At 32.2% G+C, this 21288-nt stretch overlaps 1 protein-coding gene and 1 long non-coding RNA gene across 3 annotated transcripts; both read right to left on the reverse strand.

Moving 5' to 3' along the window:
* Positions 1-1282: 1282 nt before the first annotated feature.
* Positions 1283-20661, reverse strand: LOC134255531 (uncharacterized). Its single transcript, XM_062738062.1, has 5 exons — positions 20557-20661; positions 19554-19634; positions 2527-2670; positions 2270-2397; positions 1283-1459 (listed from the first exon to the last, which is right to left on the reverse strand). Exons 3-5 carry the CDS (start codon positions 2660-2662, stop codon positions 1283-1285), a joined length of 441 nt encoding a protein of 146 aa, XP_062594046.1. The 5' UTR covers positions 2663-2670; positions 19554-19634; positions 20557-20661.
* LOC134255530 (uncharacterized) lies at positions 5882-10412 on the reverse strand. Of its 2 annotated transcripts, none has more exons than XR_009989572.1 (4): positions 10304-10412; positions 9925-10029; positions 9469-9627; positions 5882-6167 (listed from the first exon to the last, which is right to left on the reverse strand). It is a non-coding gene; the product is annotated as an uncharacterized LOC134255530 (long non-coding RNA). The 2 variants fall into 2 exon arrangements; XR_009989571.1 differs by having other exon boundaries at positions 10131-10403.
* Positions 20662-21288: the final 627 nt, after the last annotated feature.

The raw sequence follows: 21288 nt of genomic DNA on the forward strand, positions 1-21288 counted from the left end.
TACACAGAGAATTTTTTCTTCATAAAATGTATCACACGAACAACAAAAAAGAAATATACGAGGGTCATTCAAAAAGTTCGTAGACTCTTGTCATAACTTCTTTATTTAACGTCATATTTAAACCAAATTCGGTACATATATTTTAACAACAGATTCATATATATTGGGGAAAGAAATTGGAAAATATTTTGATTTTTATCACAACTAGCAAAGATTTAAGACAGCAAAAATGGGGTCACGGAGCAGGATCAGAAAATTAGCTATTTACTAATTTTACTCTTTTCATATCTATAGCCATACCTCTTTAAAATTGTCCTAAAACGAAATGAAATTTGAATTCAGTATTGTTTAATTACTTCAGAAGCTAAAAGTTAATGTAATACATTTCTCCGTTTAAAAGATATCAATTTCTAGAGACAGATAGTCTTGATTGAAAAAAAAGCAAAAAATCTTAACGTCGTAGGACGTCACGGAGCAGGGAGTAGCACTAAAATTATGTCTTGCATTTGGAAACTTCTAAAACAAACTACGAAAATGCTGATAAAACCAGGAATATATATATATATATATATATATATATATATATATATATATATATATATATATATATATATATATATATATATATATATATATATATATATATATATAATTAGCCGTGTATTTGTTGATAATGGAGCACACAATTTTTGAGTGGTAAAGACTTTGAATTGGACGATGAGCGGTCTGCAAAGAAACACATTATAGTTCAAAATCTTGTCAAAAGAGTTAGTAACGGCATGATGTGGGCTTCACTGTTGCAGAATTTGTGAAAGCAGAGTTACACGGTAAAGAATTTGAAAACATTGACAATCTTATTAAAGGTACTCGAATTATTGTTTGCATACAAGGTTTCAAGTGTTATGGATACATTTTTATGAATGAGGAATACGATATAACCCATGTATAAAATGAAAAAGCACAATGAGTTTGAGAAACTTTCTCGACGTTGTTTTTTGACGCAAGAATGTTTTTAACCGTGCTCCATGGTGACAATACATGTTGCTTTTAAAATTGGCTAACATGAGTTCTTTCAAATCAAATGGAATGAAACTTCACACGTCTATAAAATATATGTCTCTACATATAAAAATGTGCTGATATTTAACTTTGTAAACATAATGTAATGATGAGGTACATTGTCTACATATTTTTTGAATGACCCTCGTACGATTAAAAAAAAGTTTACCATTCTTCAGTTCTTTTATTAGCAGGAAATTCAAAATATATTGTTTGTAATCTTTTAATTATCAAACATATTTTCAAGAGCAGTACCATAATACTTCGAAAAATCCGTCGACATGACTTCCCTAATTTCAGTGCTACTGTAGCCAAGCGCAGCCATTGTCGCCGTTATAGAGCCGACGCTAGTACCGGCAAATCTTTTTATCTTTTTCAAAATACCAACTTCCTCTAATGCCTAAGAGATATATAAATAATTTTAATGAATTAGGTAAAAGAAAATATCAAATTATAACCGTTGATTCATTTGTGTGTTTATACTTCTGATCAGCTAATAAGTATATTATTCAACCATTTCAACAAGACAGCCTATAGCTGAAATAGACCAGCTTGGGTATATCAAACCTTATCACCCAAGCATTCCCACAGATGTTCAATGAGAAAAAAATTGGACTTTACGGAGACCAGTCAAGTGGGTAATTGTGATTATTTGCGATAAGGTCTTGACAAACCCTTGCTACATTCAGCCGGGTGTAAACACGCCAAAAATTAGGCAAACGACAAGCGCTATTGGAGAAGAATTTTCAAGCGACTGCACTGCAACCCGTTGATGCCTTTGCCCTATATAACCTAGGCAATGTAAAAGCCAGGCCCAATAGAACTTCCGTCTACAGTAACACGACAGCATGAAATTAATTTAAAAAATGTGTATATATCAAGTGCAATAAATGGTACAAAAAATCTTTGACAAATTTATCGTCATCAAGCGTTGTAGTTCATATACCTCGTGAATTTTCAAAAATCAAAACCATTTCTTATATTTACATTATTTATTGATGATTTGCCACAAAATGTATGTAATTCAACTGTCATTTTTAAAGCAAAAGAGTTTGCACTATAGTTTTGATGTCAAGTGCGGTATTATAATGTAACAATGAAAATACTCATGCTCATCCATGATAGTTCATGAAATAATGAACAGTCTTCCTACTTGCAAAGAATCTTAAGGAAAATAATTTTAAAATGTAAATATTGTCGAATATATCACCTTCAATGCACCAGGATATGCGATTCCTTTTGCTCCACCTCCCTCAAAAATGAGATTTTTAAATGGATACTGATCGAGATATTCTTTTGGGTCGATGGTTTGTGCAAGCTTGTCAGTATCACTTAATCCTTAAAAGATACAAAAAATAAATCAGAAAAAATGTACAGCTCTTATTCAGACACATAATCGTTTTAAATTTTGTTTGATTGAACCTCGATAATATAGTACATGTACATATATGTTTCCCGTTCTGTTACCTCCATCGAATTCATCGTATCCATCGGTCTCATCTTCCGTATCATCGACCTCCCGTTGCAGGACTTCATCAATATATTCACTTTTGGGGTCGACCCCGACTTGATCACTTCCCTCTTTGGATACTTCTGTTCCCATTCTTGAAACTGTAAGTTAAAGAAGCCATGCTTATAAATACTGAACGTACAAGCAAAACTATTTTTGAAATGATTCAATTATTTCTTTGCGATAACTCTTTCAAAAGACGTTTTCCAAACCAAATAATGGGGTATATATATTGGATTTTTGAGATTAGTAGGTGTAAGGGTTATCAATAGCCTAGCCCTAAGCTAAATGATGTTTCAATTGTATTTTTATTGCATATCAATGTTGTAAAAATTATTATTGTACTAGTATCTTTTAATCTATATGTACAGAGGTTTAAAACGGCACAAAATACTTTGATAATAAATACTTGAATCAATTACAATTGTTTTTAATATTCTTGCAAAACAGTCAATTGAAAAATAAGAAAAAATTATACTTACTTCAGCCAAATTATTTAAAATATAATGGATGAGTGTCTTGAATACATCAGATTAGGTAAATAATCTAATGTACAATAAAATTGAACACTTAAAATGATAAAATTTAGCGTTTTAAAATGGTTTACACTTATCATTCATAATTATCTCGCTCAAAGTTAGAAATGATAAACTTTGTCGCTGATTGTACATTTATGCAGAGACGCTTTAAAAAGCAGATAAGATAATAAATGTAAATCATATTTCCAATGGGGAGGGATGTCCTGTGTTATTTTTTAAAAAAAAAATTCTTCAATAACATGATTCTCCTTAATGTTTTTATCGAGAGGTCGGATGATATAAAGGGATCATTGATTCTCATTTCTTAACTTTACACGAAATTTAATAATGGAGGCACAAAAATGTTTCAGTAGGACTGTATGCCTCATTAAAAATAATTCTAATTTTAGCTTTATCAAGAGTATATAAAGAAAAGGAGCACTGATCGATCTACGAACTATCTACAAACAAAACAAATCTCTATAAATATAGCATAAAACACAGAGATCAGGAAATTCCTGAAGTGGGATTAGGCGCCTAGGAGGAGTATAAATGCCCTATTTGCCACTTATACTCGCCGTGAGCCTTATGTTTTGATCAGGTGACAGAACTTTTGTACAAAGTCAAGGGCCTAACGATTGGTATGAAACAAGTCAGCTAAAATACGACCCAGTGATCGGTTAAATTTGCTTTACTCAAGCCCTGATTTTGTAAACACTTTTCTTTGCTTTCATTTTCCCTGACATCCACGTATGCTTGGTTTATATATGCGTTTTATTTTTAGATAAAATAAGGTACATGTACATTTTTGTGAACAATAATAAACAATTTCAATGTAAGAAAATCAACAGAATATTCTAAAAATGGATCAATGCTCTATCAGGACTAGTATTTGCAAGAAAATGTAATCCATAATTTAATCTTAATTTCATACTTAGTTTCTATACATGCCTACAATGATTTTGTAAGTTGCCTTCAACTAAATGCTCTGAGCTGTATCAAGATGTGTCCTGTACATATATATCTTAAAGTAGTTCGTACCTCAGGTTCTGAAAATCAGGCATTGAGTAATTAAAAATGCTCACAAAGATGTCTCTGAATTCTCAATGTAATGTGTATTTACAATGTAGCCACGGTGTTTTTTAAAAATTCATCTTCAAAATAAATCATATTATATAGGGAAAAATAGTAAATCTCAAATAAAATTTAAGGAAATGCGAATAAAACTACTAAATGCATATTTTCTCTTTGAAAATTGATCGACAAATACATGTATATTTCAGGAACAAAAATCCAGGCTTTTGAAGAAAATTGCATGATTATAATACTTATTCCGTACTTTAATTTCTCCTATTTACTTCGATCATTTTATAATGCATAGTGTATAAATTGGTACCTACATATATATCATAGAAAACACCATAAATCACTTCTTATTTCAGATGATTAGTAACAAACATTGGTAACTAAGGCTACACGTAGATTTAAATAATTTCGATTTCATTAAATATGTAATTTTCACTTACTTTTTTAACCCTTTCTCTTCCGGCGCATTTTACGTGATTTTGGGGGCCTTTTGACATGGCATTATTAAATTATTTCTAACTTTTTTATCCAAGGGGAAAGCTAGGCATAATGCATACCATTTTGTAGGAAATTTCTTACAGATGATATTTTATGACTGTTTAGATACTCAACCACTGACCTTATTAGTAAAAATTGAGGTCAAAGGTCAATTAAGTGCAAAATTTTATGAGAATTTTATATACTTTTTCATCTTTAAGCTAAATATTAAGTATGATGCATGTTGAAATAGGAAATTTTGGATATACCCACAAAAGAGCATTATACTGTACTACATGAAACATATAAACTTTTTTTTCAATTCTGCATATAACTACTTAAAAGGGGTTGCTAAGCAACGCAGAATTCTTTAATTTTCGGGCAGAAATTTTCATTTTTTACTCATCCTAGACACATTTATGCATCCCAGCACATATAAAAGTTTGATGCAAGGTCATAAAATTACAAGGGACATACAACAGATAAATTGTCTTAAAGTTTGACCTCATTAGAACTATTTTTAGGTGGTCAAAGGTCAAATAAGTGCAAAAGTTTCATCAATTTTTTTCAACACTTTTCAATATTCTTGCCATAATTTTACACAATGAATGCTGAAATGGAAAATTCTGAATATACTCTCAAGAAGGGATCAGAACTGCAATATCCATGCATCATTTTAGTTCAATAACTGTTTAATGACCTTTAAGTGGTTGCTAAGCAACATCATTTTAAAGTTTTTGGCTATATACATGTTTGTTATTTCACATTCTGGACACATTCTAGACACTTTTTGTATATTTCATCATATTGTTTGTAAGATATGGGCCATAAAGATGAAAGAACATTTTTGTATTAAAAAATGACCTTGACACTCTTGTTCTTCAGGGGGTCAAGGTCATATCAGTACAGAATTCTGCTTTAAACTGTAAGTTAATATCAATTTTGAAATGCTTCAAACATGGATAAATCATCTAATAGTTGACGTAATAAAAATGGTGAACAACATAATTTGCAAGCAAAGAATTCTGGTCTTCTTACAAAGCCCTAGCAAAACATGTATACTATCTTTTTGTTAAACAAGAAATCCATTCTCTTGATGCCATTAAAAATAATCTTTATTTTCATGGATTTAATCAAACAAGAAAAAAAAAACTAAATGATTTCATTACAAGATTTTTCTGGTAAAACAGAGCTTAAGGGGTACAATAAAGACTTGACATGTTATCATGTTATCTTGGAGGGAAATAATAATAATAGAAAACATTGGCAATATTTAATGCAAAACTGTTTAGGCAATAAGTTGAAAATTTGACGCTTATATCCAAATATACAAATCCAGAAATATTGCAAGATGAATTCCAAATCAGACTGAAATGTTCAACAAAATGTTGAAGAGCACTTTTACTTTGTGTCCGCATTCTTTATCAGCTGTCATTTCTCTGTAAGACTGGAGGAAATTCTTTGACTTGTCCAAGACATTATTATTTGCTGTCAAGCACAAGTGATCAAGTGAGCTTCTATCCTGTAAAAGATTTAAGTATTTTGAAACAGATACATGTCATTGTGTATATAAATTTATATTTATAAATAAAATTAAGAATGCTAAAATTACTACATTTATTTGATTTTCCTTTTAAAATTAAAATTGTATTTATTATGTGATCAAAGTAGTTAAATGATATTGTTAAGTGGGTACCTGTAAAGTGCGAAATGAAATAGAAACGAAACGAAACCAAACAAACTGAAACGAAACGAAATCTGCTGAAACGAAACGAAATCTACTGAAACGAAACGAAACCTACCGAAACGAAACGAAATCAAGACGAAACGAAACGAAATCAAAACGAAACCTGCCGAAACGAAACGAAACAAAACTTTCAGAATGTTTATATGGTCTATTTTTACTTCATATGAAATTTATATAGTTCAAGCACCACAGGCAATTGTTTAATTCGCTTCAAGTTCCTACATAGGCGTCGGAAGGAAATTGAAAGTTGGGGGGGGCTTAACCAACAAAAAAGGTTAACCCAGTTTTCAATGCCTATGTAATATATATCTTTGCAAGAAAGTGGGGATAAAGGCTACCCCCCCCCCTCCCCGCCGCTTCCGACACCTATGTCATATTTTGTTAATATCCTACTAAATAATTTACCTACTTAAAAGTGACATCGTTCGCTTAGAGAGACTTTTTACTTGTCAGTTAAATCGTTTAAGACGTCTATGGTCGAGCCTCTTTATTGCAAACCACTCCTTTCTTCCTCCAAAATTACCTCGATAAAACTAGGACCGTATGTACGTGTAGAAAGGATACACAAGATTTTGGTTGGAGTTACATGTATAATCTGATTGAATAAAAAACCAGAGACCTTGGAATGGAATACTAAATACTCTAAGCCTCTGGTTTATCCTAGGTTTTAAGACATTCGCAATACAACAGTACAGTGACTTTATTTCGACCCGTACATAAACGAGCCTTTACATGTATAACACATCAATGTTGATAGATATGTTGAAACTAGATAAATAAGGCCTGAAAATAAGAGTAAGATATAAAAATTAGAAAATAATGCACATATTGATACTATACATGCATAGTACGCTCGTGTAAGGGAGCATAATTTATCGGTAATTAAATTTTATATTAACAAGTGCTTGAAACATATGCATTTTATTTGAAGTAAAAAAAAAAGTCCACATGTAGTTACACATTTATAATTATATACATGTACCTTGATTTACAAAAAAAAAAAAAAAAAAAATTTGATAGTTTTGTTTCGTTTCGTTTTGATTTCGTTTCGTCTTGATTTTGTTTCGTTTCGGTAGGTTTCGTTTCGTTTCGGTAGATTTCGTTTCGTTTCGTTTCAGTTCGTTTCGTTTCGTTTCGTTTCTATTTCGTTTCGCACTTTACAGGTACCCATTGTTAAGTCAATGTATCAGGACTGATAATTCAACAACCTTGTAGTAAACCATCATGGTAAAATTACTGAACTAAAACAAATAGCATATATGGCAATCTGACTAAAGCCAGACCTCTGTTTACGCTATCGCAACATGTAAAAAATCTGGCATTAGATTGCTACGAAAGCCAAGAAAGGACACGTAAATTTTTCAAAAAAGTAAAAAATGATAATGAATCAAATTAGACAATCCATCCCACGTATTACTAAATTGTTCCCTCGATTTATAATATGAGATCTCGAATTACAGAATCTGATCTTAAGGATTACTAATTCGCCCCCTTGATCCATAATTTGAGATCTCGAATTACTTAACGGTAATTTGTTTTCACAGATTGATAATTCAACATCTCGATTTGTTACAACGTCCGTCTTATGATTTTGGAAATCTGTGCTCTTGAATTTCATTACATATATGTACAGATACATCCAACCATTTTAATCAATGATTTATTTTGTTTCAGCAACCGGTCGTTTGCAACCACACTAATAAAAAAATAAAAGTACATTTATTTTATAAATATTATGATTACACAGGACCCATATTCACTTTTACTATCTAGGACTTTCAATTATTCTTATATACAAGTAACACAAAAACCTGTAAGATTTTTTGCTGTACAAATATCAGTACTAGCACATGGATTTGAAAATGTTCATGTATTTTTTCTCATTTTGGACCGTAACATGTAATAAATGTTAGGATGTAAAAATACTAAAATATTCTATTTTTAAACATGTATTACCATATCCGATAGGCCATAATAAAAAAATTCCTAGATTATCATTCCCGCCCGCCCCGATTTTATACCACCGCCTCAATTTTTTTTATTTCTGTTTTTCTTCGTCTTAATTCTAATCGGGATCGGTATTCATCTACCATTCTACTTTCGTTGTAAATCCCGCGAAAGTCGACATGATTTTGACAGCTGAAAAGATGGTAATTGCTGTCATACATGCGTATATATTTTAAATAAGGGTCACATTGGTTAAAAAAGATTGGTGATGATATCGATGTGAAGTAAGAGATAATTGAAACTTTACTATGACTTTTATTCGGGTATTGCAGATTACACCGATTGACCGATTGACAAGGTCAATAAAAATCAGCAGAATTGAAAAAAATTTTAAAAAAATAAAATAAAAGCCGCCCGCTCGCCTCGATTTTTAAAAAAATTCGGATGAGAATCTAGCAATTTTTTTATTAAGGCCATATGTACAGATAAATAATTTAAACGAAATCATGGGAAGGGTTTACATTCCGAGGGAATGAATTATTTAAACAAAGAGAATGAATTATACAATCTGAGATAACGGATTGTGTAATTTGAGGGAACGAATTGATAATCTGTGAGAATGAATTGGCAATTTGTTATAACAGATTGTCAATCCGAGAGAACGGATTGTATAAATCAAGAACTCGGTTTACTTTTATATTTACATACACTGAATATTTTCTCCTTTATTTCTTATGAAACCCCATTGCGTTCATCACTGCATAAACTACAGTAGGCAGGTCGCCTTGTACAGATTTCTTAATCAGTGGCTGTTCCATCAATGATACGTATACAGACGTTCGCATCATTAATACAATAATTAATCTTTTTAATCCTACTTTAATTGATTATTTAAACATATATAAATATAAACAATAAAATTTCTTTCTTTGTTTGTTGTTACTGGAATGAACGGTCGCAGCTATTGCAGAAAAAATTTACATAACCCGCTTACGCGGGTTATGTATTTTTTCTGCAACAGCTGCTTCCGTTCATTCCAGTAACAACAAACAAAGAAAGCATTTTATTGTTTAAATAAACTTTAAAAATTCTATGTCCCTTCATGGCTTTCATAGATTTCATACCTGCATGGCTGCCAGGGTTGTAAAAAGAAAGGAGACAATAGACTGCAATGTTACTTCAGGGCAAAATTCCTGGGGCAAGGCTGTATATATATATATGTTGATAAACCATCCAGTGAGTTTGACCACCCATGTATATGATGTACCATAATTGGAAAGTGTCTGAAAAATTGAGAAAATGGAAATGCTAACCACATACTTTATGCAGATTGGAAATACAACAGCAGTCTATAAAAACAGCTTGTTCCATATCTCGGCATTCATTCAGATAGATATTACATGTTTAAATAATGTGTCTGTATGAATAATCAAGCATCATAAGTATTATGTGTTTAAAACACTTATTTTTCAAAATATAAATCGAATGTTTATAAACTTGTATGAATGCGATATCATGAGACTTTATTTTTTTGAAATCTTAGAAATACAGAAATTTTCAATACCAAAACAAAAATTTACCTGTTCATTGGTGTCCTTACATACTAACTGACCTTCGTAGTTCATGGTGGGCTTAGAAAGTGGGTATTCAATGATGAAAGTATTGTTGCATATGGTGAAAGCACCCTAAAATTTCAATGTGAAAGTTGTACATGTACACACTGGTACATAGATACTGAAAACAACTATCCATTATTATGACAACTATGATTTTACTTTGAACTTACGAGTGATTGTCAAAAGCATCAAAGTTCAAAAACAATGCAAAATTGGCTGAACGATACGAAACACGCACACTGAAACATAAAGATCTAGTACATGTGTACATTTAGTTTTCTTTTGAACGTGAACTAATGCGTTTTAAACTTAAACTTTTCAGTCAATATACACGTATTCTCACCTGCTAATACCAAAGGCATGTCCGTATTATTTGATTCATTGATGTGAGGATCTTCATCGTGAAATAATCATGAAAATTGACGTTCAGATTTCGGATCATGTTTTTGTTTAGGCCGATGATATATACACGACCGTCGTGCGCATAGTGAATAAAGTCTATTTACACGACCGTCGTGCGAATAGCTAATGCAAATTGTTGAGATATTTACACGACCGTCGTGCACATACGTAAGACAAAAATCTATTTACACGACCGTCGTGCACATACGTAAGACAAAATCTATTTACACGACCGTCGTGCAAATAGCAATCGCACATTGCCAGAGATATGCACACGACGATAATAGCTATTGTATACTATTAGTTACACAGTCAGTTAGTGACCTAATACGGATTTATACAGGGTGTGAAATGGAAATCCGTATTGGGCGAGGCGAAGCCGAGTCGCAATACGGATTTCCAATTCACACCCTGTATGAATCCGTATTAGGTCACTAACTGACTGTGTAACGAATTTATCCCGTTGAAGACCTTTTTCAATATAAAAAAATATTCTACAAATTTGTGCATATTATGAAAATATTAGTTTTTATCCAATAACAATCAACATAAAATATCGTTACGGTAACAAGAAATTTAACTGAACTACCTACGTTTAACCGTTTCTTAGCCGCCATTTTTATTTACAATAACAACGCTTCGAACGGAATCGCGTGCCCGGTTTTCATATTACGCCTCGACGGAGACGTAATATGGAAATGGAGACGTAATACGGAAAATTTCAGGGCGTCACGTGATTAGCTTTTATCCAATCAGTAATCGACAAATTTGTCTGAAGCGGGATAAATATATTTATTTCCTATCTAGCTTGTAACACGAGCTTTGATTGGTTACAAAGTCGGGTGTAAATATCCGTGCACCCGACTTGAACCGGGTGTAAATAAAACGTGACGTCACAATGCATAGTTTTTCTATAATACAAAGCAAATCGATATGTTGAGACACACTCTAAAGCATTGTTATGGGTACAAAAGAAATAAATTCGTTATCCAGGTTCAATCAAGGGTGTACGGGGATTTACCCCGGGTTGTATTCCATACACCCTTCGGCCTCAGGGTGTATGGAATACAAATTTGGGTAAATCCCCGTACACCCTTGATTGAACCTGGATAACTAATAGTACACGAATCCGGGATTTTTCGGGCTGATTCTGTTTCGCACTAAGATGGTTCGCGCCCGCACTATTCGCCCCGATTTCAGCGAACATCTCACGTTATATTTAAATATATCACTTTAAAAAAAAATATTAACTCAATATGAATATATGTTGTATGCCTGCTCAACTTCATGACTTAATAATATGCACTTCCAAAAAATAACGGATCGTAACCATGGTAACCGCGGTCTAAGCACCAGTGGTCTTAAATATCAACAGTTTATCATCGTTTAGATACACACGTCAATATTTACTACATACTCCCTACATAAACTTGATGATTTTTATTAATAAATAGTGTATTTAGGGAACTATATTAACATTTAAATATCATTATCATGATTATTGTTTAATTTGAAATTTCATGTGTATAACACTATAAAACTAAGGTAAGTAAGGTTTTATGACAATCTTTTTTTGGTTAAAAAGTGTATTAAGAAATCAATACTAAAGTAGGCGAAATGCTTATCAGCCATTCTCCAGAAATGGTTCCATTTACAGGATAGCCAATGTTGAAAAATAAACTTTTGATTTTTGTCCTAAAATTGTTAAAATATTTTACTACAACCATTCTCGGACAATAATATGAAATTTTACTCACAGATGTTTTCTCATTTTTGAAAAATTTTAATTTGAAGACAGTACTTAAAATCATGTTACGGAAGTCAGAAGTAAATATATACCACTAGTCATAGGGCGAAACACTAAAAATAAACATCACAGAACACTTTATTTGATATTTTTCTGAAGACCAATTATAGTTGTGTCAAAATCTCCAAAAATTCAACTTCAAGACATATATTTTAGAAAAATACCCTTGTTTTACTAGAATCCTTCTTTTTACATCAAAAAAGACAAAAATGTATAAATTTTCATTTGAATTTGAACGCAATCTAGGAATAAAATCTTATATTTAGGTATTTTGAATATAACACCAAATCCATGGAACACTTATGCAGAGATTTTAAGAAAAAATTAATTCACACATATAAGTTTAGGGATCTTCAAAAATACTGACCATACAAGTTACGGATGTCAGCGTGTGAATATTTTCCAGGACTTTATGTTTTAGATAGATATTCAAACTGAATAATATTGGGAAAAAAATTAAATACAGGTTATTCATCATAGAAGTAATTGATTGCTTAATGTATTTTGAATTAGAAAATAAGCACATATTTTGATTTTGTCAGTAAACAGCAATCATGAAACAAATTAAAATTGAGAATTCTGGTTTGTTTGCTAAAAAATAGCGAAATAATTGAACAAAAAATACATGCTATGGTGAATCTACCACCTATAATTTTGTTAGTTTGAAAGATAATAATATATATCTATATTTTATTGAAAATGGAAAGCTTATATATGGCTCAAAACTCTGTTACGGACGTCAGACAGTCTCCTCTTGCAAATGATTACTCTGAAGATATCTAAAGTAGTCTTGAAATTTATGGTTAACATTTTCTTCAACTACGCCAACTTCCTTTTCTAGGTGAAAAAACTGGATAAAAAACAGGAAAGGGGGGAGGGGGTATCACCAAAAGATCAGATAAATACACTTTCACATTTTCCTTCTTTTCTCTCCATTTTTTCTGCCTTTCGCATTTGTCAATAACATTTTGTAAATAATGTATATGAATATATATTGCATTGGTTTAATCTAAATTTTTTCTAAATTAAATATTTTTTTTATTTATTTAAGAGAAGTCAATTAATATTAGAAAGATTGGTGATAGGTGTCAGGTATTGTAAAACCTGACATCCGTAACCAACATTATTTAGAATAAATGTCCTACAAGAGAGTTTTAAACAATTAACTCAATCGATACACAATGAAATTTGGACATGTGCATATCAATACAATAATTCAAGGGGTCAGATATATTTGTTCATATGATATTTTTTCAAATATGTCTGATACACAAATATCCGATCACATAATTTGTAAATCAATAAGTTTGGTGCTTGAATATATCAATGGAAAGAAACATCTAAAGCATTTTACGCATTAATAATTATCACTTTTTAGACATAAAAACATAAGCATGAATAATAACATTTAGAAAATACCTTTTAAGCGCTTAAAACTATATAGGTATGGAATCTGATTTTCCACCCTGACATACGTAACGCTACAGAAAATTTCTAAAAATAATGTCAAATGATTCATTGACTTAGGTGAAATGGTTTTAGTCTACAGCAGATATACTTCTTGCAAATGAGTATAAACTAACTCAAACAATTCCACACATATCCATTCGTATTTATTCACATTTTAACACACCTTTGTCATATTTTTCTCAAACATACGTTTTGCTTCATACATTTAATCACTTAAGTTAAGTAATTTTAAAGTTTCGTCACCTGCTAACTCGTGGTCTACTTCACTAAACCATCTTTATGTCAATAATGGGAAGCCGAGACCGATATTCTTTGTTTTAAAATACTGTTACGGATGTCACACGTTGCGCCGATCAGGGGTTTTAGTCATTTTCCCTCTCTACTTACCATGTTATCATCATAATCTTTTGAAGATTGGCATAAATAGCATAAGATCAATGTATTCTTCAAACACATAACAAGTAAGTTTGCCAAATATCATTAATTTAGTTGAAAATAGCGTTACGGAAGTCAGGCTCTGAAATGTGTCAAACTCAAAATTCGATTTTGAACCCAAAATTTTTTTTAAAACCGTACATTTTCGCCTTTCAAATGTATATATTTTCATTCTAGTGTACCTTCTACTTTTAATTACGATACTATCTATATATATATATTTCTTTATTCAATCACTTCCTTTCAAATCAATCACGCGTTACGGAAGTCAGGCCTATTTCAGCGACAATATATAAATCGGAATAAATAAAGGAAGAATGTCTAAAATCCGATTATGTCTTACTGACAAAACAGGCTTTGTGATACTAAAATAATAAATAAGTTGTAAATGATAATATCTTCAAGGATATGCCACTTAGTAATACATTAAAATTGGAATATGTACTTGCGACATGCTAAAAAATGAAGACAACTGTTTTTCATAGGAATATTTGGACATACTTTAACACTTCAAATGCATATTATTTGGTACCAAAATCTTCATTTTTTGCTGTAGATATATATTCAGCAAAGTTTTAGATGTGTACCTAAAGTAGGAAAAAATAATTTTGTTTTAAATACTTGCGACACCAGTTTTACGTATTTGGAACCATTTCTGGAGAATGGCTGTTATAAATGCGTCCTGGCTCTGGTGGATAGGGTAAACCCAGACCTACCAAAATAGTAAGCAGTGGCGGATTTAAGGGGGGCGCACCCGGCGCGCGCCCCTAAAATTGTCAAAATTTACGTAAATCACAGTTTCGTCTAGAAAATATAAATATGTATACTTGGTAGACCTCATTTTTACCCTACAAAATCTCTAGAATCCAGGAGCTTCCGGGGGCTTCGCCACCTGGGCCCCCACCAGGGCTTTGCTCTGGACCCACTTTAAGGCGGCCCCCAGACCCCTTGCCTACTTTTGGAAATGCTTTGAACTTCAATTCCTGGATCCGCGCCTGGTAAGCAACTATTTTATTAATTAAATACAAATACAAGGGTAGTTCTAATAGAAACAAATTTACATAACAACGACCTGCCCATTGGACCCAAATGTCAATTAATTATATAAATTAATATCACTAAAAAAAGTTTTTGCGATGTTTTCTTGCCAAAATGTCTTTTTGTACTTTAATTACTGCGTTCCGAACTTAACTGGGGACGAAAAACGAATGCCATAATAAGTGAAGGTATGAATAAATATATATAATGGTCGTGCGACCAGCTGATAAATATTATAATAAAAAACACGATGGTCGTGCAAATAGTCACTGAAAAATTAATATACACGACGGTCGTGCAAACAGCCACTGAAAAATTATGTACACGACGGTCGTGCGAATAACCGTTGAAAAGGTAAGTGCACGACGGTCGTGCATATAGACACTGCCTTTTGTTTACAGCTATCACAGCGGAAACACGTGTTTTTTTCCATTCGTATGAACTCATACAGTGTTGAGTCGTATTTATTTATAAATACGAGTTTTTGTATTGTTAAATATAGATCTAATTAAATTGCAAATTAATAAGTATACAGTATAACAAGATACAACAATGTTAAAAATCTGATTGATTTTTTTTTAGTAAAGATCGACGTTTTGGAAATCTACAATTTTTATCAATATTGTATAGGCCCTATCACTTCATGAAAAATACATCATTAGGGCCTACATGTAGATGAATAAATCAACATTCACTGAACACAAAAGGCAGAACGAAATTATAATTTGTTTTTTGAAATCTTTTTCTTTTGTATTATGCATTTATTTCAGTAAAAAATATATTTAAATTGTCAAAAAAGTCTTATAAATGAATTTGTTGTTTCGAGTAAGACGCAACAATATCGACCTTGACGTTATATGTAAATATTGACAGATTTTTCCATAAAAACTATGCGAAGGTCACAAATTCAAATTATCGTATTTAAGAAAATACAGAGCGTAAGAAGGCCTATAAGGGCTTGTTGGAAAGGAAATTTTCTCTACTTTTACCAGCTTTATTTTGTTTTCCCTATTTCAACACAAAAATAAACGTAAAACTGAGCTTTGTTTAAATATTACGAATAAAATCGAGAAAAAACACATCAGTGCAAGAAAATTCTTGTTTTTAAAATATACCTTACAGTAATAACAATAATTTTTACATATTTTAAAAGTAGAGAAAATATGCTTTAAGAATATACCATGCTTTCTTATAAAGTTAATCAAGAAAAAAATTGTCAATCGTCTGGAAAATCGGCAATCGCTTTGGAAAATTACGCCATTTTCAAAAAGTCTCGTTTGTCTTTACAACGTAAAATCGATTAAATACCGGGAATCAAGATATAATCTTTTTAGATATTTTAAAAGTAGAGAAAATTTCCAAAAAGATGATATATAGCTTATATACCTTCATGCTACCACAAAATAGATACGGAGATCTTATTTTCGCGAAGTCGTGTTTTAACGCGCCACCGGTCAATTTGACCGGTACGGAAGTGAAGGGGTTAATGAGGTATGAATATAAACTTTTTAAATACCGTTTCTAAGAACTTCAAAGAACATTGAATCACATTGATAGGCATACAATAACATTTTTTGCATAAAAAGATTTCAATTTTAAGCTTCTTTTTGATACTTTTTGAATTAAATTATAAATTAAAGAGTTTTCCTTCCTGGTTGACGATCGGATATCCTTACGGAAAAAGTTTTACCGGTAACTTGTATTTTGTGTGTGTTTCTTCCTGTCTAGGCCTACATGTAGGTGATTATGTAATAAGTCAAATTACGTACATGTATTTCACAGCAGGTAGAAATTTTTAAAAAGTTGGTGGAAAGGTCTGCGTAACGATAACGAAATTTTAAACTAAAAGAAAATATGCTTTGAGACAGGAATTTATCATAAGTTTCTACATCATTCATTATTTCTCATTGGACTAATTAGTAAATTAATTAAGTTTTAAGTATCAAAGTGTTGAGTAAATTTTAATCAACTGACTGCACCCTTATCCTTTCTATGTTTGATCAGCTTAGGCCCTCTTACTTCAGATCTGGATTTGCTCCTGTGTAATAATTCCCATATGCATTTTACTAAAAAAATTATTTCGACGATATACTTTTTCTCCTGCAAGGCCTTAACAAACAAGAGGCCCATGGGCCTTATAGGTCACCTGAGCATTATGCAACGACTTTCCAGTGATTGAATTTGATTCATATTTTAAGCCAGATGCTATGGCATTCACAATTTTGAAAGAGCTGGCGGTCCATTGGTCATCATAACTATACACTTAGCAGTTGCTTAGTTTGGTTAGTTAATACCCATAGGCAGGGTAGGGGAACAAAAACTGCATTTCAACTAATCAGTAATATTCAGCAATAATCAGTAGTGTCCCTTCCACACATGAACCCCTGACCCTTAGGCATAGATCCACACATTGCACAATTTTTTGTACAGGCATTCTTGCTTTTCAAAAATATTTGATTAATACCAAGGTGAAGGTTTCAAACAAATCATTATAAATTATATTTTCAGTATATACATACAGCCCTGCCCCCTCTAAGGAACCCCTGACCCTGGGGCCTTGAAATTCACAATTCTGGAAGATTATCATAACTACAATGTATATAGATAGTTCATCTGCTTCATACCCAGGAGCAAAGAAGAAAATTTTCAAAGATTTAATGTATTTGCACTATATAATCAATAGAGCCCCGCCCTAACACCAGAATCCCTGACCCTGGGGCCATAAAATTTATAATTTTTAAAGAGGCATTCTTGCTCACCTTAACTACATAGGTAGACCATCTGCTTAATACCCAGGAGCAAAGAAGAAATTTTTCAAAGATTTAATGTATTTTCACTATATAATCAAAAGAGCCCTGTCCTAACACCAGAACCCCTGACACTGGGGCCATAAAATTAATAATTTTGGTAGAGACACTCTTGCTCATCATAACTATGCACTTAGTAAGGTTATTTAATACCTTTGAGCAGAGAAGAAGATTTTCAAAGAATTCATGTATTTTCACTATATATAATAAATAGAGCCCCGTCCTAACACCAGAACCCCTGACCTGGGGCCGTAAAATTCACAATTTTGGTAGAGGCACTCTTGTTCATCATAACTATGCATTTAGTTAGTTTATTTAATACCCAGGAGCAGAGAAGAAGATTTTCAAAGAATTCATGTATTTTCACTAAATAATCAATTGAGCCCCGCCCTAACACCTGTCCCTGGGGCCATAAAATTCACAATTTTGGTAAAGGCACTCTTGTTTTATCATAACTATGCACTTAGTTAGTTTATTTAATACCCAGGAGAGAAGACGATTTTCAAAGAATTCATGTATTGTCACTACATAATCAATAGAGCCCCACCCTAACACCAGAATCCCTGACCCTGGGGCCATAGAATTCACAATTTTGGTAAAGGCACTCTTTCACATCATAACTATGCACTTAGTTAGTTTATTTTATACCTAGGAGCAGAGAAGAAGATTTTCAAAGAATTCATGTATTTTCCCTATATAATCAATAGAGCCCCGCCCTAACACCAGAACCCCTGACCCTGGGGCCATAAAATTCACAATTTTGATAGAGGCACTCTTGCTCATCATAACTATGTACTTAGTTAGTTTATTTAATGCCCAGGAGCAGAGAAGATGATTTTCAAAGAAATAATGCATTTTCACTATATACTTATTTATCCCCGCCCTAGCACTGGAACCCCTGACCCCAGGGCCATGAATTTCACAATTTTGGTATAAACCTAAATGCTGATTACAATCATGCAAACAGTTTGACTGCTTGATGTCCAGGAGTAAAGAAGAAGATTTTTAAAGATTACATTAATTTTATTGCTTTTGGCCCCATCCCTCAGGCCCCAGGGGGGCAGGGATAATGAAATTCACAATTTCTGCTCCCCTTCATCCATAGATGCTTTGTGCCAAATTTGGTTGAAATTGGTTCAGTGGTTGCAGAGAAGAAGCTGAAAATGTTCAAATGTTAACGCACAACGCACGACGCACGACGACGGACGAAAACGGATAGCAATAATATAACTCAAATTCAGACACCCCGCTTCAAGCTTGTATTTTGTTAATATATCAATTATAAACCTACTTTAAAATGACATCAGTCGCTGCCAGAGACTTTTTGTCTTTAAGTGACGAACAATTAAATTCAGTATTGCTTGTTTGACAAATCTTACGTATACGTTATCAAAATTAAGTGATTTTTTAGCACTTACCTTTACTTGGTTTTCCGTGCAAAAAAGATAAATAAAATCAACTAGTTTGTTCAGTTTTGATTCAGCATTAACACTTAATAGTGACCAGGAAATCCAAAGGATAACAAAATAAGTTTCTACATCATTCATTATTTCTCATTGGACTAATTAGTAAATTAATTAAGTTTTAAGTATCAAAGTGTTGAGTAAACTTTAATCAACTGACTGCACCCTTACCCTTTCTATGTTTGATCAGCTTAGGCCCCCATACTTCAAATCTGGATTTGCTCCTGTGTAATACTTCCCATATGCATTTTACTAAAAAAATTATTTCGACTATATATTTTTTCTCCTGCAAGGCCTTAACAAAAAATCAAACAACACATTTTATAATATAAAATCCAAGGCACTTGTTTCGTATACGAGACACCTCTATACATATTTTTACCACAAGTTACCTAACTCAAATTCAGACACCCCGCTTCAAGCTTGTATTTTGTTAATATACTAGTATCAATTATAAACCTACTTTAAAATGACATCTGTCGCTGCCATAGACTTTTTGTCAACTAAATCGTTTCAGACGTCTATGATCGAGCCTTTTTATTGTAAAAAAAAACTCATTTATTACTGGAAAATTACGTAAATACAAAATAAAACCGCGTATGAGATACATCAGTTTCCGATTGAGGTTATAGATGTAGGATGAAACCAGAGACCTCAGAATGGAATTCTCGGAAGTGTCTGGTTTTATCCGACCCCCAACCGGAAGTTCTATCCAATCTACAGTCATAAAATGTATATTGACGTAATTTTCGAGGAATAATTGATATATTTTAATAAAACAAAATACTAGCTTGAAGAGGGGGTGGCTTAAATTGTAGTTAGGTTCCTTGTGGTAAAAATAAGTTGGCGGTGCCCGTATACAAAACAAGTGCATACATGTGTATAAAAAAACAACACAAAAACAACCCAGCAATTTGTTCAATTGTTCAATAAAATCCATCCTTATTCTTGGAATAAAGAAATTCGATATTACGTTCTTTATTTTAAATTCCATTGCCAGATATATCTTCATTTTTCTACCAGTGTATAAAAGGGTTTATTGGAGCAATACATTTTAAATTGATAAAAGTCTCCGGTAAATTAAGTCACGAACAACTAAATTCAGTATTGCTTGTTTGACAAATCTTACGTATACGTTATCAAAATTAAGTGATTTTTTAGCACTTACCTTTACTTGGTTTTCAGTGCAAAAAAAGATAAATAAAATCAACTAGTTTGTTCAGTTTTGATTCAGCATTAACACTTAATAGTGACCAGGAAATCCAAAGGATAACAAAATAAATGCATCTGCATTAGATAACGGGTATGTAAGCCTTTACATTATCTAATCTACTCATGCTAGCACTAATGTTTGTTAAAATTTCATCAAGGTTATGTCATGTTGACCGGATTTTATAATATTATTTGTTGTATCTCAAGCAAAGCTTGGACAAATATATTTTAATTTAAAGGTACTTGGACACAGATTTGAAGTCAATATTTTCTCTATAATATTACGACTAATATATTTTAATATTAATTTTTTGGCGGGTTTGATTGACATACAACAAATCCTTGAAATTTCACAAATTTCAACCTTATTCTCAATCCTTAGGAAAAGTGGCAATCTTGTTGTGTATTAATGAGAAATATTAAAACTTTTATCCAGAAAAATAATTTTATTCAGAGTAGAAATGTTAGAAAGCAAAACTCCTTCACAAGTATCGTCATATTCCGAACTAAGAGTTGTGTACAGAGTTTAGCAAATCGAACACACTCGTGTTATGTACACAGTTTTTGTAGACAGGGCACGAGTTCTGTTATTGTTGGTGTTTACAATTCACCGGGTGCGTTCAATCGTCACAGTCTGCTTACCACAACTGCACGGATTGACAATAAATTGCGTGTTTGTCTTGCTTTCGAACAT

Source organism: Saccostrea cucullata, unplaced genomic scaffold (assembly GCF_032062105.1).
Source record: "Saccostrea cucullata isolate Sc308-1 unplaced genomic scaffold, CSIRO_AGI_Scuc_v1 ctg2663, whole genome shotgun sequence".
NCBI classification, from domain to species: domain Eukaryota; kingdom Metazoa; phylum Mollusca; class Bivalvia; order Ostreida; family Ostreidae; genus Saccostrea; species Saccostrea cuccullata.

Bases quoted from the DNA above. Each gene is read 5' to 3' on its own strand.
- LOC134255531 (XM_062738062.1), bottom strand. From the start codon at position 2,662: ATGGGAACAGAAGTATCCAAAGAGGGAAGTGATCAAGTCGGGGTCGAC. The intron at 2,398-2,526 runs GTAACAGAACGG...GTATCTTTTAAG, and splicing joins ATACGATGAATTCGATGGAG to GATTAAGTGATACTGACAAG. The intron at 1,460-2,269 runs GTGATATATTCG...TATATCTCTTAG, and splicing joins CATATCCTGGTGCATTGAAG to GCATTAGAGGAAGTTGGTAT.